Source organism: Dama dama, chromosome 22 (assembly GCF_033118175.1).
Source record: "Dama dama isolate Ldn47 chromosome 22, ASM3311817v1, whole genome shotgun sequence".
Classification (NCBI taxonomy): Eukaryota; Metazoa; Chordata; class Mammalia; order Artiodactyla; family Cervidae; genus Dama; species Dama dama.
This window is the reverse complement of record NC_083702.1, coordinates 18,199,254-18,220,897: the sequence shown is the minus strand read 5'-3', so window position 1 is coordinate 18,220,897 and position 21,644 is coordinate 18,199,254. Positions and strand designations below refer to the sequence as shown.

Below are 21,644 nucleotides of genomic sequence, written 5' to 3'. Positions count from 1 at the left end.
TGGACTATAAAGAAAGCTGAGCACTGAAGAATTGATGCTTTTCAACTGTGGTGTTGGAGAAGACTCTTGAGAGTCTTTTGGACAGCAAGGAGCTCCAACCAGTCCCTCCTAAAGGAAATCAGTCCTGAACATTCATTGGAAGGACTGATGCTGAAGCTGAAACTCCAGTACTTTGGCCACCTTATGGGAAGAACCGACTCTTTGGAAAAGACCCTGATGCTGGGAAAGATTGAAAGTGGGAGGAGAAAGGGATGACAGAGGATGAGATGGTTGGATGGCATCACCGACTGAATGGACATGACTTAGAGTAAACCCCAGGAGTTGATGATGGACAGGGAGGCCTGGCATTCTGCAGTCCATGGTGTTACAAAGAGTCAGACATGACTGAGGAACTGAACTGAACTGAATTGAAGCTAAGGGGACCTGATGTGACTCCTAAGAAGTACTCAGTGCTATGTAAGTGTGCTTGACCTATGCCAAGGTGGATGCAGGAAAGACAGCAGTGAAACTAGGGCTTGAATGGGTGCTCACAATATTTGACAGAGATGCTTCTAGTTGTTATCACAATTACAGATTGGATGTCCAGGTTATTAATCACATCAGAACAACTGGACTGGAAGAAGATATTGTCAGTTATCACAGTGAATTCCCTAAGGTAGAAGGCTTGTCTTAGGATAGTATCACCCCATCTAATGGGATGGTGGGACAGGGGAGCCCTGAGGACATCCGCAGAAGGTCCTTAATAGCCACAGCCAACCAGCTCTTGCGTGTTTATGTACAGGAAGATCAATGGAAAAGTGCTCTTTTCTAATCTCACCTTCAGCAGATCTTTGATGATTCTAGTTGAGGCCCTTAAGGAAACAATTCTTTTCCTTTTTAAAAAGTACTTTATTGAGGTATGTCTGACATACAAAACTGCTTGATAAGTATGCATTTGTGAAACCATTACAGCAGTTATGTCATAAATCTATCCATCTCTTCGAAATGTTTTGTTCCATTCTCTTTATCATTCTTATTAAAAATAATTATTTTCAAGGTGAATTTGAATTTTAGTTAGAAACTTTTGTTTTAAACAAACCTGTTTTCTGGCATCTCAAGTAACCTTCCTCGTTTTTACTATGTCCTAATCATGGTTCCAGCTGCAGATAAATTTGTGGAAACACTACAGGTGTCTCCACCATATTTTGATAAATCAGTATCTGAGTGAAAATGGAGTGTGTGATGTTGAAACTTTGTGTGAAATTAGAACTCCCAATGTTATCCTAAGAAAACTGATGTCTTGTTATTCATTCCAATTAAGATATACTTAGAAGTAGAGAATTGGAGAGTGCTCTGATATTTAAACCCTAATTGTGGTTTGTACTCCCTGACTACCATTGCTCTAACTTAGGCTCTCACATTTTTATGAATGGTTCCAAGTTTCTTCTATTTCTCTTTTTGTTGTTAGTTTTCTCCCCCTGGTCTGTCTTTTCTGTATTTTTAGACATATTTTAATGATGTGAAGATAAGTCAAAGTGGTGGTGATGTAGCAGAAATAAGATTAGAATAGCATGTCTTTTCATTATCTTAATCAAAACTCTTGGAGTTTCTTCTGCTCATCCTTAGGAGTCAGGCATGGAAGAGAAATTTCAGCCTCAGTAGTGGATTGCTGGAAGTGAAGTACTGTGTTTAGGAGAAATCTAGAGTGGAAACAATGACCAGAGGAGAATGTAGAGAAGCTTGTTTGAAATAATGAGGAAATTTCATGGAGTTCAGGTGGAAGATTTGGGAGGGAACACACAAATTGTGAAGGACTGTGGTGGAAGCATTTCAAGTTGCTTCAGTCCTGTCCTACTCTTTGCGACCGCATGGACCATAGGATTCTCCAGTCAAGAATACTGGAGTGGGTTGCCATTTCTTTCTCTAGGGGATCTTCCTCACCCAGGGATCAAACCTGGGTCTCCTGCATTGCAGGCAGAGTCTTGATTATCTTCTGAGCCACCAGGGACTACAGTATTGAAGTGCAAAATGGTGAGGGGATAAAGATGCAAGGATTGAAGGAGGGGAGGGTTGGAAAGATGCAGGTTAATTCATAGGTTCACCACAGCCTCTGTGTGACACTTCCTTCCTGCCCTCATTCCTTCCCTCCCTCTCTTCCTTTATCTTGTTGTGGGAGTCATTTCTGAGCTCTGTGGAAGTGCTAGCATTTGTAGCTGGCAGTTTTCTTAGTGGAAAATTTTTATAATATGAATTCTGTTTATTTAACAAATAACTTTACTCATATTTTTCTCCTTTTTTTTTCCTATCAGATTTGGTGAGTTTTGTTTCACAAGTAATGTGTTTTTAAGGACTTGGCCCATTTTACAAAAAAAATTTCAAATTAGTAACACTGGTTCATATCTCATATCTTTAGATGTTGGGAAGATCTACAATGATATTCCTCTTTTTGTTACTGGTGCTGTTAATGTGTTCCCTCTGTTTTCCTTAATTGGTTTGCTGGAAGATTATCAGTGTTAATGTTCTTTTTAAGAGAATCACTCTTGGGCTCTATTGAGCTTCTTAACTGCATGCTTTCTTCTCAATTGATTTCTATACTCAGTTTTCATTCCTCTTTTTCAGTTATGATTGTTGTTGCTTTTGTAGATTCTTGAGGTGGACTCTTGGATCATTTTCTTCTGTTTCTATTTTTATTCTAATGTAATCATCAAGGAAGCATCAAGGTTCTAAATTTTCTTCTAAGCATCACTTTATTTTTAACCCACCAGTTTCAATACTATATAATTACTTTTGTATTTTCTTATCATAAAATGTTTCTCTTTCTCTGAATGAATTCTTTGTCTTATAGTCTGACTTTGTATGATATTAATTTAGATATTATATACAGTTTTCTCTGATTTGTGTTTGTATGGTATGTAATTTTTGTCTCTTTAATATGTTTCTGTGTTTATATTTAAACACATATAAGTTTGTAGACTAGTTTTGTCTTATTGTATCTGGTATCTGGTCTGACTATCTTATTTTTTATTTGGAGTACTTAAATTATTTACATTTAATGTAATTATTGATATAATTGGATTTAAGTGTACTTGCCTGCTATTTGTCAGAGAAGGCACTGGCAAGCCACTCCAGTACTCTTGCCTGGAAAATCCCATGAATGGAGGAGCCTGGTATGCTCCAGTCCATGAGGTCGCTAAGAGTCGGACACGACTGAGTGACTTCACTTTCACTTTTCACTTTCATGCATTGGAGAAGGAAATGGCAACCCACTCCAGTGTTCTTGCCTTGAGAACTCCAGGAACTGGGGATCCTGGTGCGCTGCTGTCTATGGGGTCACACAGAGTAGGAGATGACTGAAGTGACTTAGCAGCAGTAGCAGCAGCAGCTGCTATATGTTATATCTTTGTTCTTATTTTAATCTTTGAGTATATTTTATATTTATATTTTATAATTTTAATTTAAATACTCTATTGGTTTATTAATTGTATCAGATTTTTAGGTGATTATAATGTTTAATTTTTTTAATTTTTAAAATAATTTTTATTTTTTGCTGGCTGGGTCTTCATTGCTGCTTGGGCTTTTCTCTTGTTGCAGAGATCAGAGGCTACTCTCTAGTTGCAGGCACGAGTTTCTCATTGCGGTGGCCTCTCTTGTTTTGGAGCACAGGCTCTAGGGTGCACAAGCTTCAGTAGTCGTGGCCCCTGGGCTCTAGAGCACAGGCTCACTAGTTGTTGTGCACAGACTTAGTTGTTCTGTGGTATATGGAATTTTCCTAGACCACGGATAAAACCCATGTCTCCTGCATTGTCAGGTGGAGTCTTCACCACTGAACCACTGGGAAAGGCCAATGTTGAATTATTAATCTTTAATTACATTCTACCTTGAAATGATATAATGTCACAACATGCAATGTCAGTCACTATATTTTTCTTGCACTTCCCTCTTCTTGTCTTTGGTGCTATGCTTGTCATACATTCTACTTATAAGTTTATTAAAACTCTTATAGTTTGTTGCTAATATTTTTGCCTTAAACCTTCTAATAGAGAATCAACATTTAGCACAGTCTCTACAGCTTTGAGAGGTCCCTGTTTTCATCTGCTGTCATCTCCCTTGAGCTTGAAGAACTTTCTGAGGCAGTTTTGTGTAGTGTGTGTCTGGTGGCCTCCAATTCTATCATCTTTCATTTACCTGAAATCATTTTAATTATCATTCAGTTTTGAAAAGTATTTTCATAGCTGATTTAATTTTAATGTAACAAATGCCTAACCCCAATACTTTAAATATGTTCTTACATTGTCATCTGACTTTCATTGCCTCCAACAAAAAGTCAGTAAATAATACTTATCCTTTTTTTCCCTTTACATAAAGTGTTAAACTTCCCTCATGGCTCTTAAGACATTTTTGTTTGTTTGTTTAACAATGAATTTCGGTAATTACATTGTCAAGTTTTCTGAGAATGGTTTCATAATCTTGTTTGGGGTTTGTTTAGGTTTTTGGACCAGTGGGTTTACAGTTTTCAATAACTTTGGGAAAATGTCATTTATCTTTTCTTAATATTTTTCTGCACATCCCTTATTCTGAATCTCCAAATACACATATTTTATATATTTTGATATTATCCTACATGCCATTGAATTTCCATTCATATTTTTCTGCCTTTTTACTCTCCTTGGTTCAGTTTAGATAGTCTCTACTGCTGTGTTTTACTTTTCAGTTCTTCTATTCTGCAATGTCTAGTCTCTTGTGTAATTAATCCAAATAATTGTTCATTCCAATACTATATTTTTCAGTTTCAGAAGTCTCATTTGTTTATTTTTCCTAGTTTTTTCCCTGTTTATTTTTATGCTTCATTAAGCATATTGATATTAGGGGTTTAAAGATCTCTTTAGCCAATTCAATCATTTCTGTAATTTCTGAAGCTGCTTTAAATGATCGTTTTTATTTTTTTATTATTTATTTTTTTTCCATTTATTTTTATTAGTTTGAGGCTAATTACTTTACAATATTGTAGTGGTTTTTGCCATACACTGGCATGAATCAGCCATGGATTTACATGTATTCCCCATCCCGATCCCCCATCCCATCTCCCTCTACACCCTATCCCTCTGGGTCTTCCCATAAATGATTGTTTTTTAAAATGTGTTATGGGTTATATTTTTCTCTTTTGGAAGTTCTAATAATTTTTTGGTTGGATGTTGGGCATCACTAAGCAGTACTTTACCAGGAAAAACTTTAGAAATAAATAATCAGAACACACCCAGAAATCAGGGAATTGTACATGATGAATTAAATAAAGTTTTTTCATTGGGTTATCTTCATTCAGTTCAAATGTGTTCCTTTGATGACCAAGTGATGAACTTTAATTTTGGTTTTCCTCCTTTAGTTTCAAAACTTCCTTGATCCCACCTTGCATGCCATATACCCCACCTACATCCTACTTCTTCAGCAGATTTGCTTCTTCTGATTTGCTTTTCCATCCACCTGTATCTTTTAAAATGGTGTTTGCTTGTCTGAAGTGGGAGAAATGAGAAAGGATAGCATTTTAGGTGGTAGATGGGAGGAGCAGAGGGTGATGTAGTATGCTAACAACCTATTCAACAAGTGTTTGCCACACATATTTGCATATTTATCCATGCTGAGGCTTTTTCAACTTGGAACTCTCCAAATTATGACTTGTTTGCTCATTTCTTCCTCCTTCTCCTTCTTCTTCCTCCTTATTGGCAACATGCCATCTTCTTTTAGAATTGTAAAACATTCATGAAATAAATTGAAGACAATGTGATCAATGGAAAGTCATTCTGTGTTTCTGGCCTGAAAGAATTATTATTGTTAAAATGCTTATACTTCTCAAAGTGATCTACAGATTTAATTCAATTCCTATCTAAATAACATTGTTTATAGAAATAGGAAAACAATCTTAAAATATGAGTGTGTGGTTTAATTTTTATATATTCATGAATTCCTGTTTTCTGATCATTATTGAATTTTAGTTCCATTCCATTATGGTCATGTAAGATACTTGGAATTGTTTTAATATTTTTGAATTTGTTAAGGCTTATTTGTAACCTAGCCTGGAGAATATTCCATGTGTGCTTGAGAAGAATGCATATTTTTCTGTGGTTAGAATTAGTACCATGATAGTATTAAAATCAATTATTATCAGCCCTTAGCATTTTCTATGAGTCCTGTTTCAGATGAAAAACTTGGAAACTCAGCTATCTGGTAAACTCCCACTGAGAGCACACTCACCCCCAGATTCTTTGACAAATCCCAGGGTTTCAAGACAGATGGCTGGGACTCTCTCTCTATGACTCTCTGCCTTTTCTTAACTCATTTTCCTTCCCACTGAGGTCACTGAAGAAATTCATGTCCTGGCTATTATAAACAGTGCTGCGATGAACACTGGGGTGCATGTGTCTCTTTCAGATCTGGCTTCCTCAGTGTGTATGCCTAGGAGTGGGGTTGCTGGGTCATATGGCAGTTCTACTTCCAGTTTTTAAAGAAATCTCCACACTGTTCTCCATAGCGGCTGTACTAGTTTGCATTCCCACCAACAGTGTAAGAGGCTTCCCTTTTCTCCACATCCTCTCCAGCATTTATTGCTTGTAGACTTTTGGATGGCAGCCATCCTGACTGGCGTGTAATGGTACCTCATTGTGGTTTTGATTTGCATTTCTCTGATAATGAGTGATGTTGAGCATCTTTTCATGTGTTTGTTAGCCATCTGTATGTCTTCTTTGGAGAAATGTCAACCTAGATGCCCATCAGCAGACGAATAGATAAGGAAGCTCTGGTACATATACACAATGGAATATTACTCAGCCATTAAAAAGAATTCATTTGAATCAGTTCTAATAAGATTGATGAAACTGGAGCCCATTATACAGAGTGAAGTAAGTCAGAAAGTTAAAGACCAATACAGTATACTAACACATATATATGGAATTTAGAAAGATGGTAATGATAACCCTATATGCAAAACAGAAAAAGAGACACAGATGTACAGAACAGACTTTTGGACTCTGTGGGAGAAGGCGAGGGTGGGATGTTTTGAGAGAACAGCATCGAAACATGTATATTATCTAGGGTGAAACAGATCACCAGCCCAGGCTGGATGCATGAGACAAGTGCTTGGGCCTGGTGCACTGGGAAGACCCAAAGGGATCGGGTAGAGAGGGAGGTGGGAGGGCGGATCGGGATGGCGAATACATGTAACTCCATGGCTGATTCATGTCAATGTATGACAAAAACCACTACAATATTGTAAAGTAATTAGTCTCCAACTAATAACAATAAATGGAAAAAAAAGCATCAAAAATAAAATAGAAATTCATGGAATTTTTGGCATGGAAAAAGTATCAGAAAGACAAGATGTGATGACATAAACATGAATTAGTGATAGTGTCCATATTCTTCTCTGGAGCTGTCATCCATCTTCAGGTTGGCACGCCCTCATGGATCCAGCCTCAGGACTCTCCCTAACCTAAGTCACTTGAGGACTAGCTCCTGGGAGAGAAAACTGGTCAGAATATTAGCCCCACGAATCCCATGAAAGTTTTCTAAACTTGTCTGGATGCGGTCTAATCTCATAGCCCGCATCCCTCTGGGTGGCTTCTGGTCTGCATATCTCTATGTTTAAGTTTAAGTGCCTGCATATTATACAGTGTCCTTGGATCTGTTTGTAAGTCCTAAATGAGAAACCCACTTCTCCAACCAATGCTACAACATGTGTTTCCAGTGTTCAGCCATTCCAATGATCTGAATTGGGCTCTGTAGTTTCCAGGCTCCTAGACCAAGGAATTCACATTTCTAACCAGTCTCAAAGTGTATGTTCTTGAGATTCAACCATTTTGAACTGACCTTGTAATCCTTCTGGATTTCTCTTCAGAAACCTGCTCATGAAAATTCAATTATGACACTAACTGTCAAAGACTCTCTGCATGCTTCACTCCTAAAAAGAAAAACTTTCACTTCACTGCATGTTAGGTGCGGTTTCCAGTTGCCAAGTCAGTACCAGGAACACTCACTGGTTTTGTTGTTGTTTCCTCTTAGGATTTGTGCATCTGGCTGGAGGGGATGGACCTGGCTCAGGGGGTGTAGAGATGTGTTCTGGAGAAGCCTGGACCCCAGTGTCTGATGCAAACTTCACATTCCCCACTGCCCAGGTTATCTGTGCAGAGCTGGGGTGTGGCAAGGCTGTGTCTGTCCTGGGACATGTGTCCTTCAGAGAGTCAGAAGGCCGGGTCTGGGCTGAAGAGTTCAGGTGTAAGGGGGAGGAGCCACTCTGGGTCTGCCCCAGAGTGCCCTGTCCAGGGGGCAGGTGTCACCACAGTGGAGCTGCTCAGGTTGTCTGTTCAGGTGAGATGCACATCAGGCCTTTCACCTCTGTGAACACCCTGTTTATGTGATTTTGCTGAAATTGTCTTCTTCTACCAGCGTACTCAGAAGTCCGGCTCATGACAAATGGCTCCTCTCAGTGTGAGGGGCAGGTGGAGATGAACATTTCTGGACGATGGAGAGCACTCTATGCCTCCCACTGGAGTCTGGCCAATGCCAATGTTGTCTGTCATCACCTTAGCTGTGGAGTCGCCATCTCCACTCCCAGAGGACCACACTTGGTGGAAGGAGGTGATCAGATCCTAACAGCCCAATTTCACCGCTTGGGAACAGAGTCTTTCCTGTGGAGTTGCCCTGTGACTGCCCTGGGTGGGCCTGACTGTTCCCATGGCAACACGGCATCTGTGATCAGCTCAGGTAAGAGAGAGGGAAGGGCTACTGGTACTCAGGATGCTCCTAGAGTGAAATGTCTCCAAGAGCATAGAGTGAGGTTAAACGGGCTTCAAAGTCAGATATTTCATGGTGAATTATGCATCGTCTCATTGTTCATTCATTTTTTCAGTTCAGGAAAAGAAGTGTGAAGGGGAATAATATATTTTTAAGCAACATCCTATTTACATAAAATCATAGCAAACAATGTAGGAGCAGTAAGTATAGCCCTCAGTATGAACCCCAATCCAAAGCAACAAAGAGAATGCCCCCAGCACCACAGTCACTATTGTCCCTAGTAACTGTGTCTTCCCTCCTTTACAGGGAAAAGCGCTTACCTAACTTCTACTAACATAAAGAGTTTTATCAATGTTTGAACTTTATATAAAATGATGCAGTATGTTTCAACTTTTGTATCTAATTTCGTAGACTCAAAATTATGTTTGGGATTCACATATGATGTTGTATTTTGTAGCACTTCTTTTTTTTTTTTATTACTGTAGAGTATGCTTTGAACGATCACATTGTTATGTACTGATCCATTCCACTGACAGTATAAGTCTAAGTTATTTCCAGTTCTTGACTTTTACAAATATGATATCACAACTTACCATGACAATGTCTTTGGATGCAAATTGTTTTACTTATTTTCCATGTTTAACTCTTGGTCTTTTATTTTCATTTTCTTCATCAAATGGTGTCCTTTGATGAACTCATTTCTTAATCTTATGTAAATATAACTTATCAACATTTTTCTGTACATTTAATGCTTCTTATATCCTTTAAAAAAGAATTTTGCCTACTTGAAGATTGTAAAAACATCCTCTAAGAGTATCTTAAGGAAATTTTTATTATATTCCTCTTGCATATTATGCATTCCTTCTGGGATTGATATCTGTGTAAGATAAAGGTCAGGTTTCATGTGGACATCCAACTGACTCAGAATCTTTTTCTGAAAAGATTCTTCTCTACTGCAGTGCTGCCTTTGTCATAAGCAGAAGAGCAATTATGTCTGTCTTATTTGAGACTCTCTATTCTGTTCCATATTATCATTTGTCTATCCTTGCACCAATACTGCATTTTCTTAATTATCATAACTTTGTAGTTGCTGTTGTTCAATGGCTAAGTCATGTCTGACTCTTTGTGACCCCATGGACTACAGCACCCCAGGTTTCCCTGTCCATCACTATCTCCTAGAGTTTCAAACTTTGTAGTGAGTCTGAATAATTTTAATTTACAAGAGTTACTTTATATTAACTCCTCTAATATCGTTGCTTTTCTTACCAACTGTGCTGGTCATTCTCGGTTGCTTGTATTTTGTATGAATTTAGAAATCAGCTTGTTATTTTCACCAAAAGAGAAGCTTAAGGGTATTGAGATTAGATTTAAGAATTTGAGAGTAGACATAGAAATTTGAGGATGATTGACATTGACAATGTTGAGTTTTCCAAATCATTGACATAATACATCCCTCCATTCAGTTAGATCCTGAATTTCTCTCAGAGATTTTGTCCATCTTCTACTAGGATATCTCCTAGGTATTTTATTTTTGATGTTATGAGTACTTTTTCTGACAGTGTCCTGGCAATAAATTCTCTTTGACTTGTTTTCATTTTTAAATTTTTTCTATTTTAATGTATGTTGAGACATAAAAATGTTGGGGAAACAATATAAAAATTCCTTTATGACCTTTACCTGGGTTTCTAAATGTTAGTGTCAATATTTTGCTTTAATCTCTCTGTGTGCGTGTATCCTTCCTTCTCTGTTCCCCTTCTGCCCCATTTCTTCCTGAATATGTAAATTCTTTCTGAATTCAGTTGAAGGCATGATGTTCCTCTACACTTAGGACACTTCTGGGAATTCCCTTCTAGAACCAGAGTTCAGTCAAGTCTTTAAATGACTTCAGCTCCAGGTGACATCTAATTGCAGCACTGAAAGACCCTACTGAAAGACTGCCAAACTGAGTTTTTTCCTGATTAATGACCCAAAGTCATAAGCAAAATTAAGTACATATTTTTTTCTTCAGCTACTAAGTTTTACCTTTTCATAGTGATCAAATTGCCAACATCTGTTGGATCACAGAAAAAGCAAGAGAGTTCAAAAAAACCCTCTCTTTCTGCTTTATTGACTATTCCAAAGCCTTTGACTTTGTGGATCACAACAATCTGTGGAAAATTCTTAAATAAATGGAAATACTAGACCACCTACCTGCCTCCTGATAAATCTGTGTGCAGGTCAAGAAGCAACAGTTAGAATTGGACATGGAACAACAGACTGTTTCCAAATTGGGAAAGGAGTATGTCAAGACTGTATATAGTCACCCAGCTTATTTAACTTATATGCAGAGCACATCATGTGAAATACCAGGCTGCATGAAGCACAAGCTGAAATTAAGATTGTCAGGAGAAATGTCAATAATCTCAGATATGGCGATGACACCACCCTTATGGCAGAAAGCGAACAGGAACTGAAAAGCCTCCTAATGAAAGTGAAAGAGGAGGGTGAAAACGCTGACTTAAAACTCAACATTCAAAAAACGAAAATCATGCTATCTGGTCTTATCATTTCATGGCAGATAGATGGGGAAACAATGGAAACAGTGGCAGACTTTATTTTCTTGGGCTCCAAAATCACTGCAGATGGTGACTACAGTCATGAAATTAAATGATGCTTGCTCCTTGGAAGAAAAGCTATGACCAACCTAGATAGCATATTAAAAAGCAGAGACATTACTTTGCTGACAAAGGCCCATCTAGTCAAAGCTGTGATTTTTACAGTAGTTATGTATGGATGTAAGAGTTGGCCCATAAATAAAGTTGAGCACCGAAGAATTGATGCTTTTGAAATGTGGTGTTGGAGAAGACTCTTGAGAGTCCCTTGGACTGCAAGGAGATCCAACCAGTCAATCCTAAAGGAGATCAGTCCTGGGTGTTCATTGGAAGGACTGATGCTGAAGCTGAAACTCCAATACTTTGGCCACCCGATGAGAAGAGCTGATTCATTGGAAAAGACCCTGATGCTGGGAAAGACTGAGTGCAGGAGGAGAAGGGGATGACAGAGGATGAGATGGTTTGATGGCATCACTGACTGAATGGGCATGAGTTTGAGCAAGCTCCAGGAGTTGGTGATGAACAGGGAAGCCTGGAAAGCTACAGTTAATTGGGTCACAAAGAGTTGGGCATGACTGAGGGACTGAACTGAAGTGAACCAAGGATTTTTGGAAAAACTGCCATACAACAATATAACCAGAACTCTTGCTATGTGACCTGAATTAATTGAAGAACGTCCTCTGATTTTGCATTTTGATGTTTCTACTTGATGCTGAGCTAATGTGTGGCCACACTGATTCTTTAGTTCTTAATTGCAGCTAACAAGTTTTTCAACTCTAGAAGTATTTGGTTTTTTATAATTTCCCTGCAAAGATACACATTTTGTCAATTAATTTCATAAGCACTTTAACCGTGGCTATATATATTCTCATCAGGTAACTCTAGCAGCTGAAAACCCTGGGAAATTCTTTCTAACGTCTCCTTTTTCCTTTCCATTTTTCATGAGATCTATTTTATATAAGTGTTTGTTTTAAAGACACACATTGAAGAAATTGTAGAAATCCTTCAGAAAGAATTTTGTTTTGCTTTTACTTAGGGATAGATTTGGGCTTCCCTGGTGGCTCAGATGGTAAAGAATCCACCTGCAGTGCAGGAGACCTGGGTTTGATCCCTGGGTTGGGAAGATCCCCTGGAGGAGGGCGTGGCAATGCACTGCAGTATTCTTGCCTGAAAAATCCTATGGGCAGCGGATACTGATGGGCTATAGTCTAAGGGGCTACAAAGTCGGACAAGACTGAGCGACTAAGCACAACACAGGGATAAATTTAGGGATACAACTTACTTAACTCATTCTTACAGCAACACTTGGGTTAAAACAGAAATTGTGGTACTGTCAGAAGAAGAACTCTCCAGGGAGAAGGTGAACACTAAGAGCATGATAACTTTACTGTTGGGTCACAGCTTTCATCTTAGGCTCCATCAGTAGGTCATTATTTTCCTTAATTCAGTTTTCTGCTCTTCAACCTTTCCAGACTTCTGATTACTGTTGTTTCTTCAGGAAACCAGACCCAGGTGCTGCCCCAGTGCAATGACTCTATGTCAGAACCAGCAGGCTCTGTGGCCTCAGAGGAGAGCGCCCCCTACTGCTCAAGTGAGGGTCCCACAGGATAGAAGACCCTTCTCAACCCTGGGGTCACCAACCCCTTGTCCCATTTCTCTCTCCTCAGACTGCAGACAGCTCCGCTTGGTGGATGGGGGCGGTCCCTGTGCCGGGAGAGTGGAGATCCTTGACCAGGGCTCCTGGGGCACCATCTGTGATGACGGCTGGGACCTGGATGATGCCCCCGTGGTGTGCAGGCAGCTGTGCTGTGGAGAAGCCCTCAATGCCACGGGGTCTGCTCACTTCGGGGCGGGATCAGGGCCCATCTGGCTGGACGATCTGAACTGCACAGGAAAGGAGTCCCACGTGTGGAACTGCCCTTCGCACGGTTGGGGGCAGCATGACTGCAGACACAAGCAGGATGCGGGGGTCATCTGCTCAGGTCTGCGCTGCACACTGTCCATAGGGTGGAGGAGGGGGACGGGGTCTGAGCCCTGAGGGAGAAATGCTGAAAGGACCAGAGAAGGAGGCTTCCTCCCATGAAGCCTGTCTTTCCAGCAGTCGTGAAGATGAGGTACTTTTACTTTCTCTTGCAGCAGCTGATGATCTTATTCTTTCTTTTCAGCAGTGTTTCCTGTCAGAGCCGTTTCTTACAGTTTTTCTAGAAAGCAGGGCTCTCTCTCCAGTTACATACAAAAATTTTAAACCCACGGTACTAGTTTCCATGTGCTTCCCTAACAATTTACCAATTAGTGGTTTAAAACAATACATATTTATTTCCTTACTCTTCTCTAGCTTAGATGTCCAACAGGGATCTCACTGGGCTGGGATCAAGGCTTCAGCAGGGCTGCATCACTTTTACGGCTCTAGGGGAGAATCTGTTTCTTGCCTTTTCAAACTTCTTGAAACCACCTACATTCCTTCCTTCACAGCATCCTTCATTCATTATCAGACCAGCAATGCTGCAGGCCTCCAACCATTATCCAGAGTCACCTCTTTCTCTCTAGCCAGAGCAAAGAAAAGTATTCCATGTTTAAGGATAGTGGGTCTAAGTATGTGATTAGACTGGGCTCATATTGTTAATACAATATTCTACCTTAATCTCACCATCCCGAGGTCCTTACGTTAATCACATCTGTAAATCCCTTTTGTCAGGTATGGTAACATATTCACAGATTGCAGAGATTCAGATGTGGACATTTTTGGATTAATTATTATCCCTATCTCCCTAATATCCACATCACATCCCTTTGACATACTCTTTAAAGATTTCGTCAGGAAGCAAGATTGAACTTCCCTCCCTGACTAGCACCCACACAGTTTGGTCTTCCTCTCGGTTCATATCCACTACACCATTGTGGTAAAAATAGAAAGATAGACACAAATGGACAAAGTCAGTTAAAAGAGAGGCAATGTCAGTCTTGTCATCTAGTGGGTATCTCTTGAATAAGGTCAGAGATGAATGTTCACCATTTCTAGAAGAAAGGAAAACCTAAAACATCCAGCAAAGTTTTTATTATGTCCTGTATCCTCCACTTTCAACCTTAGAGTTCCTGGCCCTCAGGATGGTGAGTGAGGACCACCAGTGTGCTGGGTGGCTGGAAGTTTTCTACAACGGGACCTGGGGCAGTGTCTGCCGCAGCCCCATAGAAGACATCACTGTGTCCGTGATCTGCGGACAGCTTGACTGTGGGGACAGTGGAACCCTCAACTCTTCTGTTGGTCTCAGGGAAGGTTCCAGACCCAAGTGGGTAGATGGAATCTGCTGTCAGAAAACTGAGACCTCTCTGGCGCTGTCCTTCTGACCCTTGGAATTATGCTTCATGTTCTCCAAAGGAGGAAGCCTATATTGCGTGTGAAGGTGACTTGCTATTTCTGTGTGTCTGTACCAACCCTCTAGGATGCAGTGAGATTTGATATTTTAAAATCTAAATGATGAGTTTAATTTGGGTCCACAAAATGATATTAAGTGAAAATGTTAGTTGCTTAGTTGTGGTCTTTGTGACCACATGGACTGTAGCCTGCCAGGTTCCTCTGTCCATGGGGTTCTCCAGGCAAGAATGCTGGAATGGGTTGCTATTCCCTTCTCCAGGGGATCATCCCAACCTAGGTATCGCAATTGAGTCTCCCACACTGCAGTCAGATTCTTTATTGTCTGAGCCACCAGAGAAGCCTAAATGAGGTAAGAATGAAACTAATTTAATCCACATATTCCAACCTTGTTTGTTAACATTTTAAACTGAGACGTAATTCTCGGAACATTGTATCAGTTCTAAGTGTACAACATAGTGTTTATGTATTTGTACATATTGGTAAATCATCACTACACATACGTAATATCCATCACCACATGCAGTTACAATTTTTTTCTCTTATGATCCCACAAGTAAGAATTTGCATGGTGCAACTAAGGCCCAGCACAACCAAATAAATACTTAATTTTAAAAGAGAGTATTATTTTCTTCATAGCATCATGTTTTTTAATCCACATAAGAGCTTCCCTGTTTGGTCAACTGGTAAAGAATCTGCCTGCCATGCAGGAAACCCTGGCTTGATTCCTGAGTTTGGAAAATCCACTGGAGAATGATAGGCTACTCACTGCAGTATTCTTGGGCTTCCTTTGTGACTCAGCTGGCAAAGAATCTGCCTGCAATGTGGGAGACCTGGGTTTGATCCCTGGGTTGGGAAGACCCCCTGAAGAAGCGAATGGCTACCCACTCCAGAATTTGCACCTGGAGAATTCCATGGACTCTATACTCCATGGGGTCGCAAAGAGTTGGCCATGACTGAGTGACTTTCATAAACACTATATACAAAAATATCTTCTTTCCTATATTACTGTCTTAAGATATCTTTCATGACAATATTTTTTCTCTAGAATGTTATAAAATTTCTTATTTATTCATAGGAACTCTTTATAAACAAACATCACTTACTGTTTTTCTTAAATATTTTTGTAAGATTTTCCCCATATTTTACATATATTTTTAAGGTTGTATATGGGTTATGTGATCAAATCTGTAATGTTTTACTTTTTTGATTTCTGCCTTTAGTGCAATGTTTCAAACACCATTCTTCATCTCAAAATAACATTGAATCAAGTTTTATTTTCTGCAAACAATTTTATAGTATATTCAAAACCTAATTTCAAATTTATTTATTTATCTGAATTAATTTTACTATTTGTGATGGTGTAACAGCATCATGCTGTAACAGACCCAGCAAGACACATTGGCTTGCTGTGAACTCCTCCATTCTCCCTGGAAGTGGAAAATTTTAGGTTTAATTCTCTACTTCATTATTTACTTAAAGTGTAGCACTGATGGACATTATTTAATCTTTCTTTATGACACTTTTATGTATAAAAAGAGAGAAGAATACATTGAGTCTGTTAATGTTATTTGTTCAAGGGTTTTCAGAGCAGGAATTTAACTTATTCCTGCTCAGTGGTAGAACCAGAAGGGCTTCACCAGTGGCTCAGTGGTAAAGGATCCACCTGCAATGCAGGAGACACAGGTTAGATCGCTGGGTCAGGATGATCCCCTGGAGGAGGGCATGGCAACCCACTCCACTATTCTTGCCTGGAGAATCCCATGGACAGAGAAGCCTGGTGAGGTACAGTTCATAGGGTCTTAAAGAGTTGGACATGACTGAAGCGACTAAGCACACATACACACTATTTCCCCCTCCAGATCACATAACTCCAAAATTTGGATAACAGAGATTCTTGACACAAAGTCCAAGGAGGGATTATATTTTTGAGGGAGACGAAGCAACATTCTCTGATTCCCAGTGGAATCTGGTCAATGTCAATGTTACCTGACATCATCTCTAATGCAAAGTTGTTCAATCTACTCAAAGAGATCACATTTTTTTAAAACTAGGTATCTAGATCTGAAGTCTGAAGCTTAGAAATGTAAATGAAATATTCTGGGGTAAACCAAAACATCACAGAATCCATTTGTTTTTCAGTTCTGAATGACTGTACCAAGGAGAAAGATTCTAATGGTAAAGGATTCATGACTGCTACCTGAAGCTTCTGATGAGGCCACTCCCTTTAATCAACCCCTTTAACTCTCAGGTCAAGGGCATCAAAGTGTGTGTGGTTTGTAAGGAATCCATCCAGCTGCCGGCTCATTCCTGTGACTCTGAACTCATTTAACTGCTGCGGGAATAGAGACCAACATTTCCTGTCAATCCTTCTCAGGTGCTGTGCACAACTCTACAGATCAGAATGTTACCTCTGATATGACCTTGTAACACCTTCTGTCTCAGAGTACTCCTTACTGTGTTTTCAGCTTACTATTTCCTGTTTGGTTTTTCCCTCCTACTGTTCAACCTTATTAATTCTCTTGCCGCTGATATAAGAAACCAGACCCAGCTGCTGCCCCAGTGCAATGCTGCTGCTGCTGCTGCTGCGAAGTTGCTTCCGTCGTGTCCGACTCTTAGCGACCCCATGGACTGCAGCTACCAGGCTCCTCCTCTGGGATTGTCCAGGCAAGAGTACTGGAGTGGGTTGCCATTGCCTTCTGCACCAGTGCAAAGACTCCGTATCAGAACCAGCAGGGTCTGCAGCCTTAGAGGAGAGCGCCTCCTACTGCTCAGGTGAGGGTCCCACAGGACAGAAGAGCCTTCTCATTCTCCAAGTCAACGCCCCGTGTGTCCCATTTCTCTCTGCTCAGACAGCAGACAGCTCCGCCTGGTGGACGGGGGCGGTCCTTGCTCCGGGAGAGTGGAGATCCTTGACCAGGGCTCCCGGGGCACCATCTGTGATTACCGCTGGGACCTGAATGATGCCCATGCGGTGTGCAGACAGCTGCGCTGTGAAGAAGCCCTTGATGCCACTGTCTCTTCCTCCTTTGGGGCAGGATCTGGGCCCATTTGGCTGGACAACGTGAAGTGCACAGGAAAGGAGTGCCACGTGTGGAACTGCCCTTCCTAAGGCTGGGGGAAGCACTACTGTGATCATAACAAGGATGCAGGAGTCATCTGCTCAGATATGGTCAGTTCATTGCCCACCAGCTGGGAGAATGGAAAGTTCCAAGAAAGCTGGTGTCTGATCGGAGGGATAGTAGGGGATGCGTGGGCTAGAGGAGACTGAGACAACTACCCATCCTCCCGAAGTCTCTGCTATTCTTTCTTCTCCAGTGGTCTTACCTGACACTAAAATAGCTTTATTTATTATCCCAGTTAAAATAAATCCTCATGATTTTTTCATAATTCACGTTTTGTATGTGAATTATTTACTAACAGTGAAACATTTGCTAACAGCCACATACACACTCCCTTTGCACAGGAAGGCTATGAGAGGCAGGGACAAAAATGAGGATGTACTTTCCTGGGTGGAGTTGTTTCTATATAAAGAGTGTGAGACATTATTTTGCACTAGGTTAGTATAAGTGGAGGCTCCTCCTCCTATAGGAGGATATCATTTACTTATATAGAGGGTATCCCTACAGAGGATATCATTTAACACATCAGAGATTCTTATGGATTTGTGCCAGATTTCAAGTCTCCTTTTCAAATTTAAACATAAATGTTCATAGTTCTTTGATGGTAGAGAACTGTTGATGAAATGCTCTGACTCATATATTCTTCCATTTTTACTGGAAAAGTCTCTCTCTCCAATTTTTCCTTTAAAATATCTGTATAAATGAGTCTTTGGAGGAACACTTAGCCTTGTACTGATAAGTCAAACGTGGAGGTAATAAAATTTGAATTTCTTTATTTTATGATAAGAGATTATATAGTTTATACTTGATGACTTCAATGATATAAGAGAATTGTGTTTGGGGCTTATTTGGAGTAAGTGGACAAATATAATTTTTGAAGAAGGTGGAAAAGGTTTTATAGTAGCTGGGAGGAAGGAGAATGGCAATGGGAGCTGATGAAGGCAACTGTGAGGTTCTCTGAGCAGCACTGAGGGGCCGGGTGTGGTGTGAAGGATGCTACATGTGCCTAAGGACACAGTTGTGTACACCACAAGAGACTAGACAAGGATATATCTTTATTATATTTAATAACTTTACTCACATAAGCCTTCTATTTAATAGTTTTCTTGGAATTCTCACACACTTATTCTTCCCTGTAAATTTTAAAATCAAGTAGAAAATAAAAAAGATAAACTATATCTCAAAAGTCTCCATCCTGATATGTATAAGACTTTATTGATTATTCAGCATATATTTTGAATATTTCACATATATCAGGGTATATAAAACAGAATACAAGAAATACTTCTTTCTTGTTCTTTCTAAATTTTTAATCTCATGGAATTAATTAATAATATCAATAACCTCAGATATGCACATGACACCACCCTAATAATAGAAAGTAAAGAGGAACAGAGGAGAGCCTCTTGATGAAAGTGAAAGAGAAGAGTGAAAAGTTGGCTTGAAACTCCACATTCAAAAAACTGTCATGGCATCCAGTCCCATCACTTCATGGCAAAGAGATGAGGATAAAATGAAAACAGAGACAGACTTTATTTTCTTGGGCTCCAAAATCACTGCGGACAGTGACTGCAGTCATGAAATTAAAAGATGCTCTCTCCTTGGAAGAAAAGCTATGACAAACCTAGATAGCTTATTGAAAAGCAGAGACATTCCTTTGTGACAAATGTCCATATAGTCAAAGCTATGTTTTTTTCCAGTAGTTATGTATGGAAGTGAGAGGTGGATCATAAAGAAGGCTGAGTGCTGAAGAATTGATGGTTTTGAGCTGTGGTGCTGGAGAAGACTCTGGAGAGTCCCTTGGACAGCAAGGAGATCAAATCAGTCAATCCTAAAGGAAATCAACCCTTTATAACTCATTGGAAGGACGGATGCTAAAGCTGAAGCTCCAATACTTTGGCCGCGTGATAAGAAGAACTGACTCATTGGAAAAGACCTTGAGGCTGGGAAAGGTTGAAGACAGGAGGAGAAGGGGACGACAGAAGATGAGATGGTTGGATGGCATCACTGACTCAATGGACATGAGTTTGAGTAAGCTCAGGGAGATAGTGAAGAACAGGGAAGCCTGGTGTGCTGCAGGCCATGGGGTCACAAAGAGTTAGACACAACTGAGTGACTGAGGAACAAAAACAACCAGTTAAGTAAAAATGCTTTAATTAGAATGTGTAGCCTGGAACCAAACTCCCAGCCAGAGGAAACTAGGGGTCCTAATCTGGGCCTCTCTGAGGAGATGGAAATGGGTAAATAACAAAAAGAAAGCAGATCATCCTCTCTCTCATCATTCATTCTTATATCAGTGGTCAAGCTAATCCTTCAATTCTTTAATTTCTGTGGTGTCTTTTCTGTTCTCTCCTGCTCTCTATACTAGATTTTTATTCTGTTACATCATTCTTTTTGAGACTTCAAAGTTCACAACTTATGCAATCAGAGTCCTTTACCAGGAGAAATTCCACCATGTACGTAAATAACAATGAGCACACTCAGAAACCATGCAAATTATTTTAAAAATTGTTCTTTATGATGTGCAGGGGTTGTTTCCCATTGGATTACCTTTTCTCTGTCCAAATATGGTCCATGAAGGATGAAATCATGATCATGAGTCTTTTCTTTGGTCTCTCTTTCATACTCCATCCACTCCCTGTTTAACTCACCCCACCTCTCTCCCTACAGAAGTTCTTTCATTTTGGAGTCCTCTTTCCATCTTTTTGTAGCTCTTAAGATTGTTTCTTCTTTTCTGCATTGGGGGAAATGGGAAAGGGTAGAGTGTTTCCACTCTTTGTGGAAAATGTGAAAGCACGGGGATAAAATGTGTTAAAATCTTGTTAAACAAGTATTTGGTTTCCAAATCTATGTTTCATCCCTCTTGAGTCTTTTTTTCTTTTCCTATTGAGTCTTTTGCAATTTAGAACTCACTAAAATATATATGGCTTGTTCACTCTCTGCTGTCTTCCTCTTACTCTCCTTTTTTATAGCTTGCCAGCTTCTTATCTCAGAAATCCAAATGGGAAAAGAATATGCAGTTGGCATATAGATAGAGTTAGAATACATTAAATTATCATCACTCCTTCACATTTGCTAAGTATCTCATGTCTAGTCTGAAGTAATCAACTAACTCAGTTGTCTTGCATAATCCCACTGAGACTTTACTTTCTCTCAGTTGTGTTCATAAATCCTAGGTTTTTAAGAAAGATGGCTAGGACCATTCCCTCCCTCTCCTATGACTCTCTGAGCTTTCATCATTTCCAAACTTATCTGTGAACAGCTTCTTTCACAATTAGGTTACCTAATTGTGACCTAGTGCCTGCACTCAGATCCAGTCTGCATGATGTTCCCATCTTCAGTGACTTGAATATTGGCTCCGAGAGAAAACTAGACAGAATTCTAGCCCCAGAAATCTCAGGATGACCTTCTAAACTCCTCTGGCTCTTAGGCCGCTAACTTCTTGAATCTCATGGTCTTTTTCCACTCTCAAGTTAGTTCAGCTCTGCACCCGTTTGAATGTCTACTCTGTGCAGTTTCTTTGGACACTGTAGCGTCCAGGCCCCCAGGTAGGAATTAACATTCCTAACCAATATATATTCTCGGGATTCAGCCATTCCAAACTGACCCTGCAATCCTTCTGGATATCTCTTCAGATACTTGCTCATGAAAAATGCATTTTGGCAATGACAGTCAAATTCTCTCTTCTTATGCCCTCTTATTCCACTGCAGGAAAGAAAAGCTTTCCCACCATTGCCTGTGAGGTGTTATTTCCAATTGTCAAGCCAGGTTCATGAACACTCACTGGGTTTGTTCTTTGTT

At 39.9% G+C, this 21,644-nt stretch overlaps 1 protein-coding gene across 1 annotated transcript in view; it reads left to right on the top strand.

Annotated features, from left to right (window-relative positions):
• The window catches only part of LOC133043053 (uncharacterized), a 285,837-nt gene that overhangs the window by 134,998 nt on the left and 129,195 nt on the right, over positions 1 to 21,644 (top strand). The window contains 6 exon segments of the mRNA XM_061123943.1: positions 8,029 to 8,334; positions 8,413 to 8,730; positions 12,850 to 12,942; positions 13,019 to 13,333; positions 14,440 to 14,674; positions 14,676 to 14,752. Of these exon segments, the coding sequence (XP_060979926.1) occupies positions 8,029 to 8,334; positions 8,413 to 8,730; positions 12,850 to 12,942; positions 13,019 to 13,333; positions 14,440 to 14,674; positions 14,676 to 14,752 (1,344 nt within the window).